The sequence below is a fragment of the Leptodactylus fuscus genome, chromosome 11 (assembly GCF_031893055.1).
Source record: "Leptodactylus fuscus isolate aLepFus1 chromosome 11, aLepFus1.hap2, whole genome shotgun sequence".
NCBI lineage: Eukaryota > Metazoa > Chordata > Amphibia > Anura > Leptodactylidae > Leptodactylus > Leptodactylus fuscus.
This window is the reverse complement of record NC_134275.1, coordinates 18,518,543-18,533,035: the sequence shown is the minus strand read 5'-3', so window position 1 is coordinate 18,533,035 and position 14,493 is coordinate 18,518,543. Positions and strand designations below refer to the sequence as shown.

The window sequence follows — 14,493 nt, the reverse complement described above, 5'->3', positions numbered from 1 at the left end:
CATCTCTAGTGACTAATGCAATAAAAATCCTTACAGAATTGGCAGGTGTCAGTCTATTATTAGGCTTAGTGGCTAGAGTTCAAATAGCAGGATATAGTATTTTTTTTTTTTTTTAAATAATAATAATAATAATTATAAAAATGTCTTTCACATAATTTGGTTTAATAAATAAGCCATATTTGGTGACACACTCCCTTTCAATTTCTTCTTAAAGTAAGTCTCATACGGTATCACGCAGAGCCACTAGAGCTGTCACTCAAATCCAAAGGGAAGGGTTAGTATACCTAGTTGGTAAAATAAGGGTGTCCCAGCTACTCTATTCCACTCTCAGTTTTTGAAAATTAGGAACTGCCCTGGCAAATTCTGGACAGCTGGCACGTTTGGGTTAGGGTGGGTTTAGTGATAAGAAGACTGGACACCTTACTGATATAACAATGACCACTGCTGACTTACCTATGACACATGATATACAGTGTCAGGCTACATGTATGATCAGCAATATAGTGATGTATTCTTCAACTAGCTGGTGGTTGGCTTTGACTGATGTACAGGTCACTATGAGGAGCACTAGATATAGACATTGCTTTACCATGAGAGATTATTTATTATTAATGTATTATTAATGGAAATGAGACTGAGAAACTAGACCACAGAGAAGGTAGAGAACTCAGCCCCCCTGAGAACAGTGACTCATCCCTCTGACCTGTTATCACAGGACAGGGACCAAGGAAACACTGTAAACAATAGGAGGAATAATCTAACATAGCAGGCAAACAAAGCAGCATTGCTAAAGCAATAGACTTAAGACAATGCATACGCTAGCAGTATACATAGGATCCTTGAGAAGGGAATACCCTTTTAAGCTTGCTTTCATGTGACCTGTGAGCAGATGGGGGTCTAAAAGGTGCTGATAAATAAGCGATGCAATGTATAGTTACATCATTTATATGTTGAATAATTGTATTTGTAAAACAGGGATTCTAGAAATGCTGCTATTTCATTAAATGACTGGTTGAGATCTACTGCCAGGCATAGGCCACACTTCGTATCTATCTACTGTAATATTAAGGGGAATGATAATTCAGGTATATGGGTGTCATATGCACCCACAATATACCTTACTGTATCTCTAATTATGATTTTGTTTTTGTCATGGATACCATGAGAATTCTGGGAAAAAAATTGTCTTCCCTATTGCATGATATATATGAAGGGTATTCTAGCCTAAAAGTAATACATCATGGAGTCACAATGTGGCGGCACACATTGTAAGGATCTGTTGGGTATTGCGGATTTGAATCTATTTATTGATATTTCTTAGGATGTATTCACACAGTGGAAAGAATTTATCAATGCATCTAAGCCAATTTTCTACTGTAGATGTGTGACAATGGGAACAATCGAGCCTAAGAAGTGACACAGCTCCCATTCTGCGCCTCATTCGCCACTTTAAGCAAATACGAGTGGAGAGCGGGGCTGGCCCGGGCGGGGACGCCTCGGTCTACCATATTTATTACAACTCATGCCAGTTTTCTGGTGCGAGTTATACAGAAAATCCAAACCAGATCCCGACTGGCGCAGATTTCCATTCTTCCATAGGGACTTACGTCTGGTTTAGTAAGAGGCCAGAGCCTCCTCCTACATCAGGAATGGACCTTTATTGAGGCCGGCATACGAAACGCCAGTCTTAATCAATCTACCCCATTACGAAAAAGGTGGAAAGCGAATGTTAGAATAGATGAGAACTTATTCCGCTAATATCTCATCATCCCTCGCTACATAGCAGACATGTTAGTCATAAAATTCTCATGTAATTAGTTTTGGTAATTTATCATGGCAGATAATAATAAAAGAAAATATTTATCAGTCAGCGACTATTGTGATTGTTTATTCTCATTGTATTTAGCCATGAGATTATCTAAGTACTTATGTTTGTCACATTTAAGTAAGTGGAGTGTCAATCACGGCAATGAGATCCTGAAGACCTGTCACTGATAATCGCTTCGTGTGGTGCCCTGAGGGTCTGCACCTTTCCTCCTCCACATGTGTGCACCATTTGCACATTACTTATATAATGTGACAATAAACAACATTTCCAAATGTTAAACATACAAATAAAGCTTTGACTTGTTCACCCGAATCATTCCCAGCTTTCTATACAGCAGCCTACTTTTCTACTTTCTTATGTAATGCGATGTCAGGGATTCACAGAGATGAGATAACTGGGTGACATGGTCACTGTCAGATTCTGGCTCCGTATACTGTCCGGATATACGCCACACCTCTACCAATCCAATATGGAGGACCATCAATATTGAGTCTTGGATAGGGTTGAGCTGATCTTGAGATTTCAGGATCGATTTTAAAATCCAATTTCCAATCATTTGCCAGCCAATCCCGATCGTGAAATTTGCTCGATTGCCGATCGGAATCCGATCTTTTCCGATCCCGATCGCTCAACCCTAGTCAATGCTTCTCTATGGGAAAAGTCACTTCTAGGGTTGAGCCGATCTTGAGATAACCTCCGACCTCAATCCCACTGGAAAAGATCGGGATCGGAATTCCGATCGCGATCGTGAAATTTACACGATCGCCGATCGGAATCCGATCTTTTCCGATCCTGATCACTCAACCCTAGTCTTGTAAAACTCCTTCAATGCTTTCTATGCGTTTATGAAGACGCTAGTTCCCCAAGACATAACACAGAGTAGCCGTGTCTAGCTGGAACTACACAGTAGAGGCACCACGCTTAACAGTAACAGTCTTCCTTATAATGCTGGAACTGCAGTACAATGGAAACATATTCAAATGACTCTGTGGTATCTCCATAGCTTCGTAGACCATCATGGAGACCATGCCAAGCTGCTTGGCTGTAATGTCTGCCATATCTCTGTTGGATCCAAGTCTCTTTATTGTGTCTGATCACTTTGGGATCTGGTTGGCTACATGGATAGCTCAGACTCTGGTGGCATGCTTGTATTAATACTCTGTGCTAGGGCCTAGAGGTCTCACTCTTGTCTCCTCCAGTGGTTCGGATATTGCTTTGGTGGGTATCCATTTGCTGACATCTCGTTCTGTGCGCTCTTCATTTGTTCTCACCCCTCAAGTGTCCGACCATACCAAGCTAGGAATCCTGCACTGCACTTCTGGATTAACCAAAATCTCCTTCTTTTGAAATGACCTCTTCCGTCACTGACCTTTACTGTAGGTTCCAGTAGCAATCTCTGTATTGTATACCTCCCGACAACCAAAGGTCAGGAAGAGGGACAAAGCCCTACCTCTAACCCTGCTCATGAACTTTGACCCTACCCAATCTCACCCAGTCCCTTTTTACACCCAAACAGTAAATGTAGTTTTTTGTGTAACACACAGTGACGAAATCTCCTAAGTGCCCTCCACACAGCATAATGCCCCCTTAGTATACGCCCGTCCACAGTATAATGCCCCCACACAGCGTAATGCTGCCAGTATAATGTCCCTTTAATGCCTCTAAACAGCATAAAGCACATAGTGGCCCCCAAATAGTATAATGTCCCCTCAATATGATGGTCCCCTCAATGCCTCCACACAGTATAAACACCCCTTATGACCCCCACACAGTATAATGCTCTCTTGTACCCTCCAGATAGTATATTGCACTTAAGTGCCCCCCCCCCCCCCCGCACATCACAATTACCCCTTAGTGGCCCCACACAGTATAATATTCCTCATTAGGGTTGAGCAATCAGGATCAGAAAAGATCAGATTCCGAGCGGCGATCGATCAAATCTCACGATTGCAATCGGATGGAAAATGATCGGAAATTGGATTTTAAAATCGATCCTGAAGTCTCAAGATCGGCTCAACCCTATTCCTCATCCTCCCATTAGGATGTAGGTATACTAGTGAGCTATGGAATCTAATCGTTCTATATGAGCAACGTACAATTATAGCAATCCTAAGAGGCAGAAGAAAAGTGAAATCACATATGGGCACCATTGTAGAATGTATGTTGGGTAAAGCAGAGAACTAAATGTATTATTAACAATTTGATGGGACGGAAATGGGTTACACAACAGATACACGATGAGAGAGAAACTCTAGTCCCTGCCACATGTCATCTTTGTTTGTTTAACTTGGCTCTGGAGACAGTATGGTGACAATATGGAGACAATATGGAGAGAATATGGTCTCCACTAATGCTTGTGTTCTGTGCTTATCGTCAACTATTATGTGTTTCCTAATCATGTGCAATAAATGATACTTTATAAGTTGAGAAACTTCATGGCGTTACTTATCTTTTTTAGAGTTACAACCTGTATTATCATAAGGTACTGCATTTATAGTTCACACGGCTTCAGAGCTGAAATCTCCCCACATTCCTTTTCGGCTTTATATGTATAAACAGCTTGGGGTTTTCTGGGTTAAAAATATTCATGACCTATCCTAAATATAAGTCCATGATGTCAGATCTGTGGGAATCTGGCTGGCACCACATTCATTATCTGTTCTGAGCAGCTGATACACAGAGAATGGAGCAGGAAGCAGATAGCGCTGTTCTCTGTACTATGGCCAGACCTGGTAGTGCAGATCATTGCCATTCATTTCAGCCACTACACAGAGAACAGAGCTGTCTGCTGCCTGCTCCATTCTCTGTGTACCCCTATTAATAAACAATCTTTAGGATAGGTAATCAATATTTTTAGCCCAGGAAACCCCTTTAACATTTTTTCCTGATCCTTTCCTTTGTGTAAAGAATGCAGGTTTAGTGTGTACGTGGACAAACATGGGCTGGGCCCAAAGTTATCTATAGGGTTGAGCGATCGGGATCAGGAAAGATCGGATCCCGATCGGCGATAGAGCAAATTTCACAATCGGGATTGGCTCAATCCTACTCCATTAACATAAAGTAACTAGGGTTGAGCGATCGGGATCGTGAAAGATTGGATCCCGATTGGCGATCGAGCAAATTTCACGATCCTGATCGGGATCGGCTGGAAAATGATTGAAAATCCTGAAATGTCAAGATCGTCTCAACCCTAGTTATCTGAAGTCCATGGCCTGCTTCATGGTATCATAGGCAAGAAAAGCTGGCTCACTGCTTCAGCTGTATCACATATAGTCTATGCTGCAGCGGAGCTGATTCAGGAGGCAGCGGTCACCATGTAGCTTTATACAATACTTCCTTCCTTCCTTCCTTCTTCTGTTCCTTAGATGCTATGGACTCCTAGTATATCTTCTCTTCTCAGCATATGTGTGTCTACGTCTGTAATATATTACTGTGTATTATCCTGTATCTGTATTACTAGGCTGCTGTAACATACTGAAATGTCCCCACTGTGGGACTATTAAAGGATTATCTCATCTTATCTCTTATCTTAGAATACCCGCGGCTTCGCTCGCGAAAAATACTTTAAATTGTTGGTTATGCTAACGAAAAATTTTCAGTATCACTCTGAAATTTACATTTTTAGAGGGCTACAGTAAATCTTTTTTTCCACTTTAAATTTTCAGCTCTTTGACACAATTTTGCGCTCTTAGCTTTTGGATGAACTTGCCCAATACATTGTCGTTTTTGGGCGGCATTTTAAAAACCAGTCCTTAGTATTGTGACCTGTTAGTATTCACCTGACACTGATAAGAGATGTAATAGGGTGAATAGTAATACAGAGCGGCCATCACACAGTATTACTATGATGTGAAGGAGACGCCTCTCAGGCAGACTTGTGGAGTTGCCCATAGCAACCAATCAGAGCCCAGCTTTCACTTTACCTCAGCAGCTTCAGTGATGAGCGCTCCTGTATAGTCAGCAATAATGACGATCTTACTATCAGGCAGAGTTCACCTGACCAATATGGCTGCTCAGTAAGGCTGCTTGCACACTACAGGATTTTTCACGGGTCTCTGGGCCATGGATTCTACAACTCCATAGACTTCTATGTCTTTGTGCACAAAGAAGTCTATGGAACTGCCAAATCCATGGCCCAGAAGCCCGTGAAAAATATTATAGTGTGCAAGCAGCCACTAAGGATACCAGACGTGTTTTCTCAGTGCGTGCGTGTATGTGTGTGTGTGTGCACACGTGTGTGATCCGTATGTATGTATGCATGTGTGCATGCATGTGTGTGATCAGTGTATATGTATGCATGTGTGCGCGCGCGCGTCCATGTAGGTGTGTGCACGCGTGTGATCCATGGGTATGTATGTGTGTGTTCATACACGTGTGCGGTCCGTGTATATGTATGCGTGTATGTGCGCATGTGATCCATGTGTGTGCGCAGTGCAAGTGTCCATGTGTGTGGTAGTTGTGTGTGAGTACGCATGTGCTCTGTTTGTCCATGTGCGTAGGGTGCATCCATCTGAGTGTGTGTGTGTGTGGTATTTATGGGGTGGTGTGGTGGTATTTGTGGGTTGATGTATGTATGCTGCCTGTGTGTCTGTCCACAGGGAAACCGTTTATTTAGCCGGACACAAAGTCGGACATGCAGGACTTTCCCCATGGACAGGCAGAAGACGCACATGGGTGGTCACCTTTGCAAACTCATTCAAGTGAATGGGTTTGAAAACTGACCACTGGGTTTCCGTCCCCTGTCCAGTTTCGCCGGGGCAGACGACAGAAACCAAGCGAAATGCACAAACTGGACACCGGGGGCAGGTGTGATAGGGCCCTGACACTAGTGAACATACAGGAACATGGGATCGATGCACTCTGTGTTGTGGTTGTCTCTTCTTTTGAGGGCCGCACAGAAAGGCATCAGGGCCAATTCTTCTGTATTTGTAATTTAATCCTAATCTAATCTAATCCAATCTATTTTATTCCAATCTAATAAACAGCATCATTTATTATTATTGTTATTATTATGTCATTAATTAGGAACTTTCATGTCCTCATTGATGTGTGGTATTGTATACCACTAGAAATACGACGTTGAATTTTTCTGTATGTGCCCGGGGTGCATTAGTTTCGACACCAATACCTCCCCACTGTCAGAAAGGCAGGCCTTACAGCCTAGCATCATCACTGGTCAGTAAGGAAGGTCCCCGCTGACAGTACAAATTTATGGAAGAAAACTGCCGTGGGGTGGGGTGGGGGATTGGCGCATTTCTTACAGCCCAGGGACGATGCTAGACTGTAAAGCCTGCCTTTCTGACAGGGGAGAGACATCAGTGTCGAAATTAACAGCACTGATATCTCTACCACTGGGGCACATAATGGGAAAGCTGGCAGTGCACTGAATGCAGTTGATTTTTTAGCGGTATATAAAACCACACATTGATGAGGACATGAAAGGTCCTCTTTATAGCAACTGATGGTTGTCAACCTGCCTTCAGTATGCCAATGACTCCTTCAGAGGACCTCACTAGTGTTCCTTTAGGACCAGGACAGGGTAGACGTGTCTCTTACTGCTTTCTGGCTGTCCTAGAATTAGATTACAGAGATTCTGGTCAGATTGAGCACTCCTGCCCTATCATTATCATTGCAGGCAGTAGGGTCACGTGCCCGTCTGCCACATGGCATCTCTAGTATGCAAACACAATACAGTACAATTACTGTATATAGTGAATTAAAAATTAAAATAAAATGAAGCTGCAATGTAAGTAACTTTTACAAGAGAAAGTATTGCAGCTTCATTCCTGTTTTGTGACATCATGTTCATGTGTTTCCAGCTTTGTGCAATTTGAATTAAGAAAATTGCTGCTCAGTTCTGGGATACCCTGATCTTACAACCGCCCGCTGGCCTCAAATGCATGAGGGGGTCCTGCACTGGGATTCTGGGTTCAAAAGACAACATTGGCATGGAGTTTATATATGCTGTCCCATCTCATGCTGTAAGAATCCCAGCAATATATTATTTAGGCTCTGTTCACATTCAGTAGTGTGCGAAAGTTTTAGGCTGGCATGGAAAAAAACATACTGGAAATACTGTTAAGTGTGAATAGTTCATTAACATAATGAAATGAATAAAAGAGAAATTGGAATATCATCAATATTTGGTGTGACCTTTGCCCTTTGGAGGAAGAGTCCTGGAAGTGATGATATGACAGATCCCTGATCTCAACATCATCCAGTCTGTCTGGGATGACATGAAGAGCCAGAAGGATTGGAGCAAGCTTACATCCCCAGAAGATCTCTGCTTAGTTCTCCAAGATAGCAGGAGCAATCTCGCCACAGAGTTCCTTCACAAACTGTATGCAAGTGTACCTAGAAGAGTTCATGGAAGGCAAAGGTCAAAGGTCACACCAAACGTTGATGGGATTTCTCTTTTCTTGAGTTTGCATTTCGTCAATTTACAAAAATATTAACACTTGCTCAGTCATAGAATATAACAGAAGTGACTTGGTCGATCCCAGCACCGTGCAGTAGATCACACAGACTGTAATGGCATGGGGGCAGCATCAAATGTAAAAGTAGCATGGAGTAGATGTGTCAATGACTTGTATGCAGAAGAGGTTATATATTATATACTGCTGATATATATGATCAGGATCAATAATAAACCTTTCTTTTTCCTCAGTCACAGTCAGATGATGAAAATCTACCATGTAATTTGGAGAAAGAAGACCACTCTTCCCCAAGCCCTCCATCAACCCCATCCGTGTGCTCTCCACCATCTTCCTCATCCTCTTCTGTTCCATCAGACGGGAAGAACATCTGTTCCAGTTGCGGCTTGGAAATCTTAGACAGATACCTGCTTAAGGTAAAGGTTTTCTACATACTGTAATTCTAATAATGTCATAGCTGAGCCATTGATCATAAAATATCTTCTTTTATAAACACGGAAAGAGTGTCTATAGGAATATCCATAATGGAAGGGAGAAATGTGGTTCCATAACAGCAGAATGTGATAGAGGTTGGAGGTCCTTGTGTCCCTACGGAGATCTGTGATGAAGCTGGGTGGAAAGGGTTGTTGTTAGTTTGAGAAAAGTGCAATGTCTGACACTAAGGAAGCGTGCGTCTGCAATGTTAGGGTGCTGTTGTTGGAAGGCTTGGCTCACATCTCCATTGGAGTCTCCAAAGATTCCCCGAAGATCAGTGGTGAGAAAAGTTCTGCACGGAGGACTTTTCTCTCCGCCAGTTTCAGTATAAAAATGGTAGAAACCTGACAGACTCCATTATAGTCATTATTATTATTGTTTATTTATATAACATCATTAATTCCATTATGCTGTACATTATTATATTCATTCCATGGTGCTTGTACATTATTATATTCATTCCATGGTGCTTGTACATTATTATATTCATTCCATGGTGCTTGTACATTATTATATTCATTCCATGGTGTTGTACATTATTATATTCATTCCATGGTGCTGTACATTATTATATTACTTCCATGGTGCTGTACATTATTATATTAATTCCATGGTGCTGTACATTATTATTATTATTATTATTATTATTATTATTATTATTATTATTTCCATAAAGCTATACATTATTATATTAATTCCATGGTGCTGTATATTATTATGTTAATTCCATGGTGCTATACATTATTCTAGTGCTTCCATGGTGCTGTATATTATTATATTATTTCCATGGTGCTGTACATTATTATATTAATCCCATGGTGCAGTACATTATTATATTCATTCCATGGTGCTTGTACATTATTATATTCATTCCATGGTGCTGTACATTATTATATTCATTCCATGGTGTTGTACATTATTATATTCATTCCATGGTGCTGTACATTATTATATTACTTCCATGGTGCTGTACATTATTATATTAATTCCATGGTGCTGTACATTATTATTATTATTATTATTATTATTATTATTATTATTATTTCCATAAAGCTATACATTATTATATTAATTCCATGGTGCTGTATATTATTATGTTAATTCCATGGTGCTATACATTATTCTAGTGCGTCCATGGTGCTGTATATTATTATATTATTTCCATGGTGCTGTACATTATTATATTAATCCCATGGTGCAGTACATTATTATATTAATTCCATGGTGCTGTACATTATTATATTAATCCCATGGTGATGTACATTATTATCTTAATCCCATGGTGCTGTACATTATTATATTATTTCCATGGTGCTGTACATTATTATATTAATTCCATGGTGCTGTACATTATTATATTGATTCCATGGTGCTGTACATTATTATATTATTTCCATGGTGCTGTACATTATTATATTATTTCCATGGTGCTTTACATTTGAAGGTTTACATACAGTACACAAAATATACAAACAACTATAATACTAACAATGACCGACTGGCACGGTGGGGTAGAGGGCCCTGCCCACAAGAGCTTACAATCAGTGAGGGAAGAGGCATACAGACAGAAGGTGAGGGGAGAGACTGTTCGGATGGCAGTGTGGTGACAGTAGTGTTATTGGAGTAGTGTTATTATTCGGATTCCCCAGTAGACCTGATCAACCGAGATCCCAGCACTAATGTGAACCTAGCCGAAGCATGTGTCAGGCACTTTGTGGGGTGAGCAGCTACTGGCTAGTACTGATCAGTGGCTTGTGATCAGTACTTTCAGGCATGATATCCACACTGTGATAAGTAAGCACACGTCTAATGCCCCTTCAATTTATAATTCCTCCAGTGTGCCCCCTCCAATCCTGTAGTCTTATTCTTATTCTTATGGTAGAGTTGGAAGGGACCTCAAGGGCCATCGGGTCCAACCCCCTGCGAGTCAGTACCCTCTTCCATCTGTTCTCTAGCTCTAGTTAAGCTACAGAATATTTGCATAATTAACGGGGTAGCACCACTGCCGCTGCAGATTTTTTGGTACTATTCCGTTATCGGGCCAGCAGCAGCGCATTTCAGCACCAGCTTTCGGGACAGCAGTTCAGTTCAGCAGCGGGAATTACAATGACATCCGAGGACTGCTGGCCCGATGCTTGTGCCCAGTAGCCAGTACATCAATGACCCCCCCTCCATCTCCTCCTCCTTCCAGTGCTGCCCCCCAGCTCTCCTTACATCTACCCCGTACCCTCTCCCCGCCACATGACTAAGCCGATGCTGGCCCGATGATAGAGGCCGTGCTTGTGTGTAGTAGGCAGTACATCGATCGATGCCCTCATCCTCCTCTTCCTTCCAGTGCTGCCCCCCAGCTCTTCTTACATCTGCCCCGTACCCTCTCCCTGTAATAGGCCTCACCGTAAATCTTGAGCAATGAATGCTACTAGATAGCCGCCGGACGCTGCAGAAAGTTTGTCCCTCCGGCTCGCTGTAGCTCACCGTTCCTATAGTCGGCGTGTTTCTTGTCAGGGCCTGGATTGAGCCCCGGTGTCTTTCCTTTCGGTCTCGGTACTAGCGCTGAGGTGAGGCCTAGTCGTGTGGCGGGGAGAGGGTACGGGGAAGATGTAAGGAGAGCTGGGGGGCAGCACTGGCAGGAGGAGAAGGATGGGGGAGGGGGGTCATCGATGTACTGGTTACTGGGCACAAGCATCGGGCCAGCAGTCCTCGGATGTCATTGTAATTCCCGCTGCTGAACTGCTGTCCCGAAAGCTGCTGCTGAACTGCGCTGCTGCTGGCCCGATAACGGAATAGTACCGATTTTTTTTGTTTTAATAGGTCATTACCTGGTGGAGTGACTCCAGCCGGTAACGGGCCCTATTTACTTACAGCTGCCTGCGCTACTTCTTCTGCGAAGTCCGCTGTGAACAGGAATGGGGGATCGGTAAGTAAGGCCGCGGACCCCACAAACACTATTATTATACTCGGGGGTCTTTTCAGACCCCCGAGTATAATAATGGGAGGCCTAGGGGAGGTAAGAGAACAAAAAAACAGCGTTACTTTCGTCTCCGAGCTCCAGGCAAACTTCAGGCCTACTTAAGTGACGTCCCTGATGTCATGATACCGGGGCTTGCGTCCTTATGTGTCGTGACGCAGTCCTGGGTCACGTGACATCCCGTACATCATTTAAGATGGCTGACATCAGCAGGGAGCGCAGGGATAGGTAGGTAACAGTGGTTTTTTATATTTTTATCGTCCCCTGGGTTTCTGATTATTATAATCTGGGCTCTGAAAAGACCTCAGCGTATAATAATTGTACATGGGTGTCCACAATGGAGCATAATACTGTGTGTAGGAGCCACTACTGGGGCAACAATTCTGTGTGCAGGGACCACTATGGGGCAATAATACTGTGTGCTGGAATGCGGGGGCGTCTTGGTCGGGGTCTTCGGCGTCAAAAGTTCGGCACGGGGCCCATTCCTAGTTACACCACTGACCAAATTGAAAGGCCACGTAGAGTTTGTTTGTAGTCTGTTACCTTGGAAACAAAGTGGTCTTCATAGAAACTATGGATACAAAACAGTTGGTATTTTTTGGTGATGTGGCGGTGAAGTGGTTAATACTTTGTGCGCAAGATATTGTTCTATACCATCAGCCAGGCCAAGAGCGTTTCCTTAATAAAAATCGGTTAGAAAACATCTCTGCTGAGAGTAAGATTGTTGCGAGATCTCCAGAAGGACACACAGTCCTTCGCTTACTTGGCTATTGTATGGACTTTTTTTCTTCCCTTTGTGTACTTTTGATCATTCTTTAAACCAAAATCAAAAACATTTTTGGACTTTCTCACTACACATATGACTCATGTTATGACTTATTCTGATAATTGCTGCAAAAGAGGAAACAGAGCGAGGGTAAAGCAGGCATGATGAAATGACAGGTGACCTTCAACCCCTCTCGGTGACTGGCAGTCACTTAAAAGGGATGTGTTCTCTCGATACAAGTAGAGTTTATTTTCCATTACTGGCCATAACCCATATGGACATAGTTTGCTGTTTTCTTTTTCAGTTATTCTTCAAGGAAACAAGTGTTCTCCACTTAGGTTACCGAGCAAATATTTTACAGACTTTTTATTAAATAAATATATGGTATAATTTGCAATGTATTCTTGTAGGATTCAGATTTATTATATTATTTATTTATTATATTCACTTTTTTTTTTTTTTTTTTTTTTTTTTTTTTTTATACCAGATGGTTATTTTTTTTTTTCACCCCCAAAACACTTCTTGAAATTAAGGGGATTTTCTCATGAACATTTACATTTTAAGACAATTGGGAAACTTTTTTTTGCAAATTAAAAATTTTGCAGTTTTAAAGATTTTTCTCACCATCTTAGCGGTAGCAGGCTTTTGACTAAAAAAGGATACAACCACGAATAGAGGAACTTTCTATGGTTTGACTCTTCTAAGGGCTAGTCCACACGTGATTACTAGAGATGAGCGAGTAGTACTCGTTCGAGTAGGTATTCGATCGAATACTACGGTATTCGAAATACTCGTACTCGATCGAGTACCACTCACTGTTCGAATGTAAAAGTTTGATGCAGAACCAGCATTGATTGGCCGAATGCTACAGTGGGGCAAAAAAGTATTTAGTCAGTCACCAATAGTGCAAGTTCCACCACTTAAAAAGATGAGAGGCGTCTGTAATTTACATCATAGGTAGTCCTCAACTATGAGAGACAAAATGAGAAAACAAATCCAGAAAATCACATTGTCTGATTTTGGAAGAATTTTTTTTCAAATTATGGTGGAAAATAAGTATTTGGTCACCTACAAACAATCAAGATTTCTGGCTCTCAGAGACCTGTAACTTCTTCTTTAAGAGTCTCCTCTTTCCTCCACTCATTACCTGTAGTAATGGCACCTGCTTAAACTTGTTATCAGTATAAAAAGACACCTGTGCACACCCTCAAACAGTCAGACTCCAAACTCCACTATGGTGAAGACCAAAGAGCTGTCAAAGGACACCAGAAACAAAATTGTAGCCCTGCACCAGGCTGGGAAGACTGAATCTGTAATAGGCATCCAGCTTGGATTGAAGAAATCAACTGTGGGAGCAATAATTAGAAAATGGAAGACATACAAGACCACTGATAATCTCCCTCGATCTGGGGCTCCACGCAAAATCTCACCCCGTGGGGTCAAAATGATCACAAGAACGGTGAGCAAAAATCCCAGAACCACGCTGGGGGACCTAGTGAATGAACTGCAGAGAGCTGGGACCAATGTTACAAAGCTTACCATCAGTAACACACTACGCCGCCAGGGACTCAGATCCTGCAGTGCCAGACGTGTCCCACTGCTTAAGCCAGTACATGTCCGGGCCCGTCTGAAGTTTGCTAGAGAGCATTTGGATGATCCAGAAGAGTATTGGGAGAATGTCCTATGGTCTGATGAAACCAAACTGGAACTGTTTGGTAGAAACACAACTTTTCCTGTTTGGAGGAAAAAGAATACTGAGTTGCATCCATCAAACACCATACCTACTGTAAAGCATGGGGGTGGAAACATCATGCTTTGGGACTGTTTCTCTGCAAAGGGGCCAGGACGACTGATTTTGAGTGCAAACCTCCTTCCATCAGCAAGGGCATTGAAGATGAAACGTGGCTGGGTCTTTCAACATGACAATGATCCAAAGCACACCGCCAGGGCAACGAAGGAGTGGCTTTGTAAGAAGCATTTCAAGGTCCTGGAGTGTCCTAGCCAGTCTCCAGATCTCAACCCT

At 42.2% G+C, this 14,493-nt stretch overlaps 1 protein-coding gene across 2 annotated transcripts in view; it reads left to right on the top strand.

Moving 5' to 3' along the window:
* LHX6 (LIM homeobox 6) overlaps positions 1-14,493 on the top strand; it is a 117,365-nt gene that overhangs the window by 29,973 nt on the left and 72,899 nt on the right. For both annotated transcript variants that reach the window (XM_075259193.1, XM_075259191.1), the window contains one exon: positions 8,496-8,678. In XM_075259193.1, the coding sequence (XP_075115294.1) occupies positions 8,496-8,678 (183 nt within the window). The remainder of the gene's footprint in view (positions 1-8,495; positions 8,679-14,493) is intronic.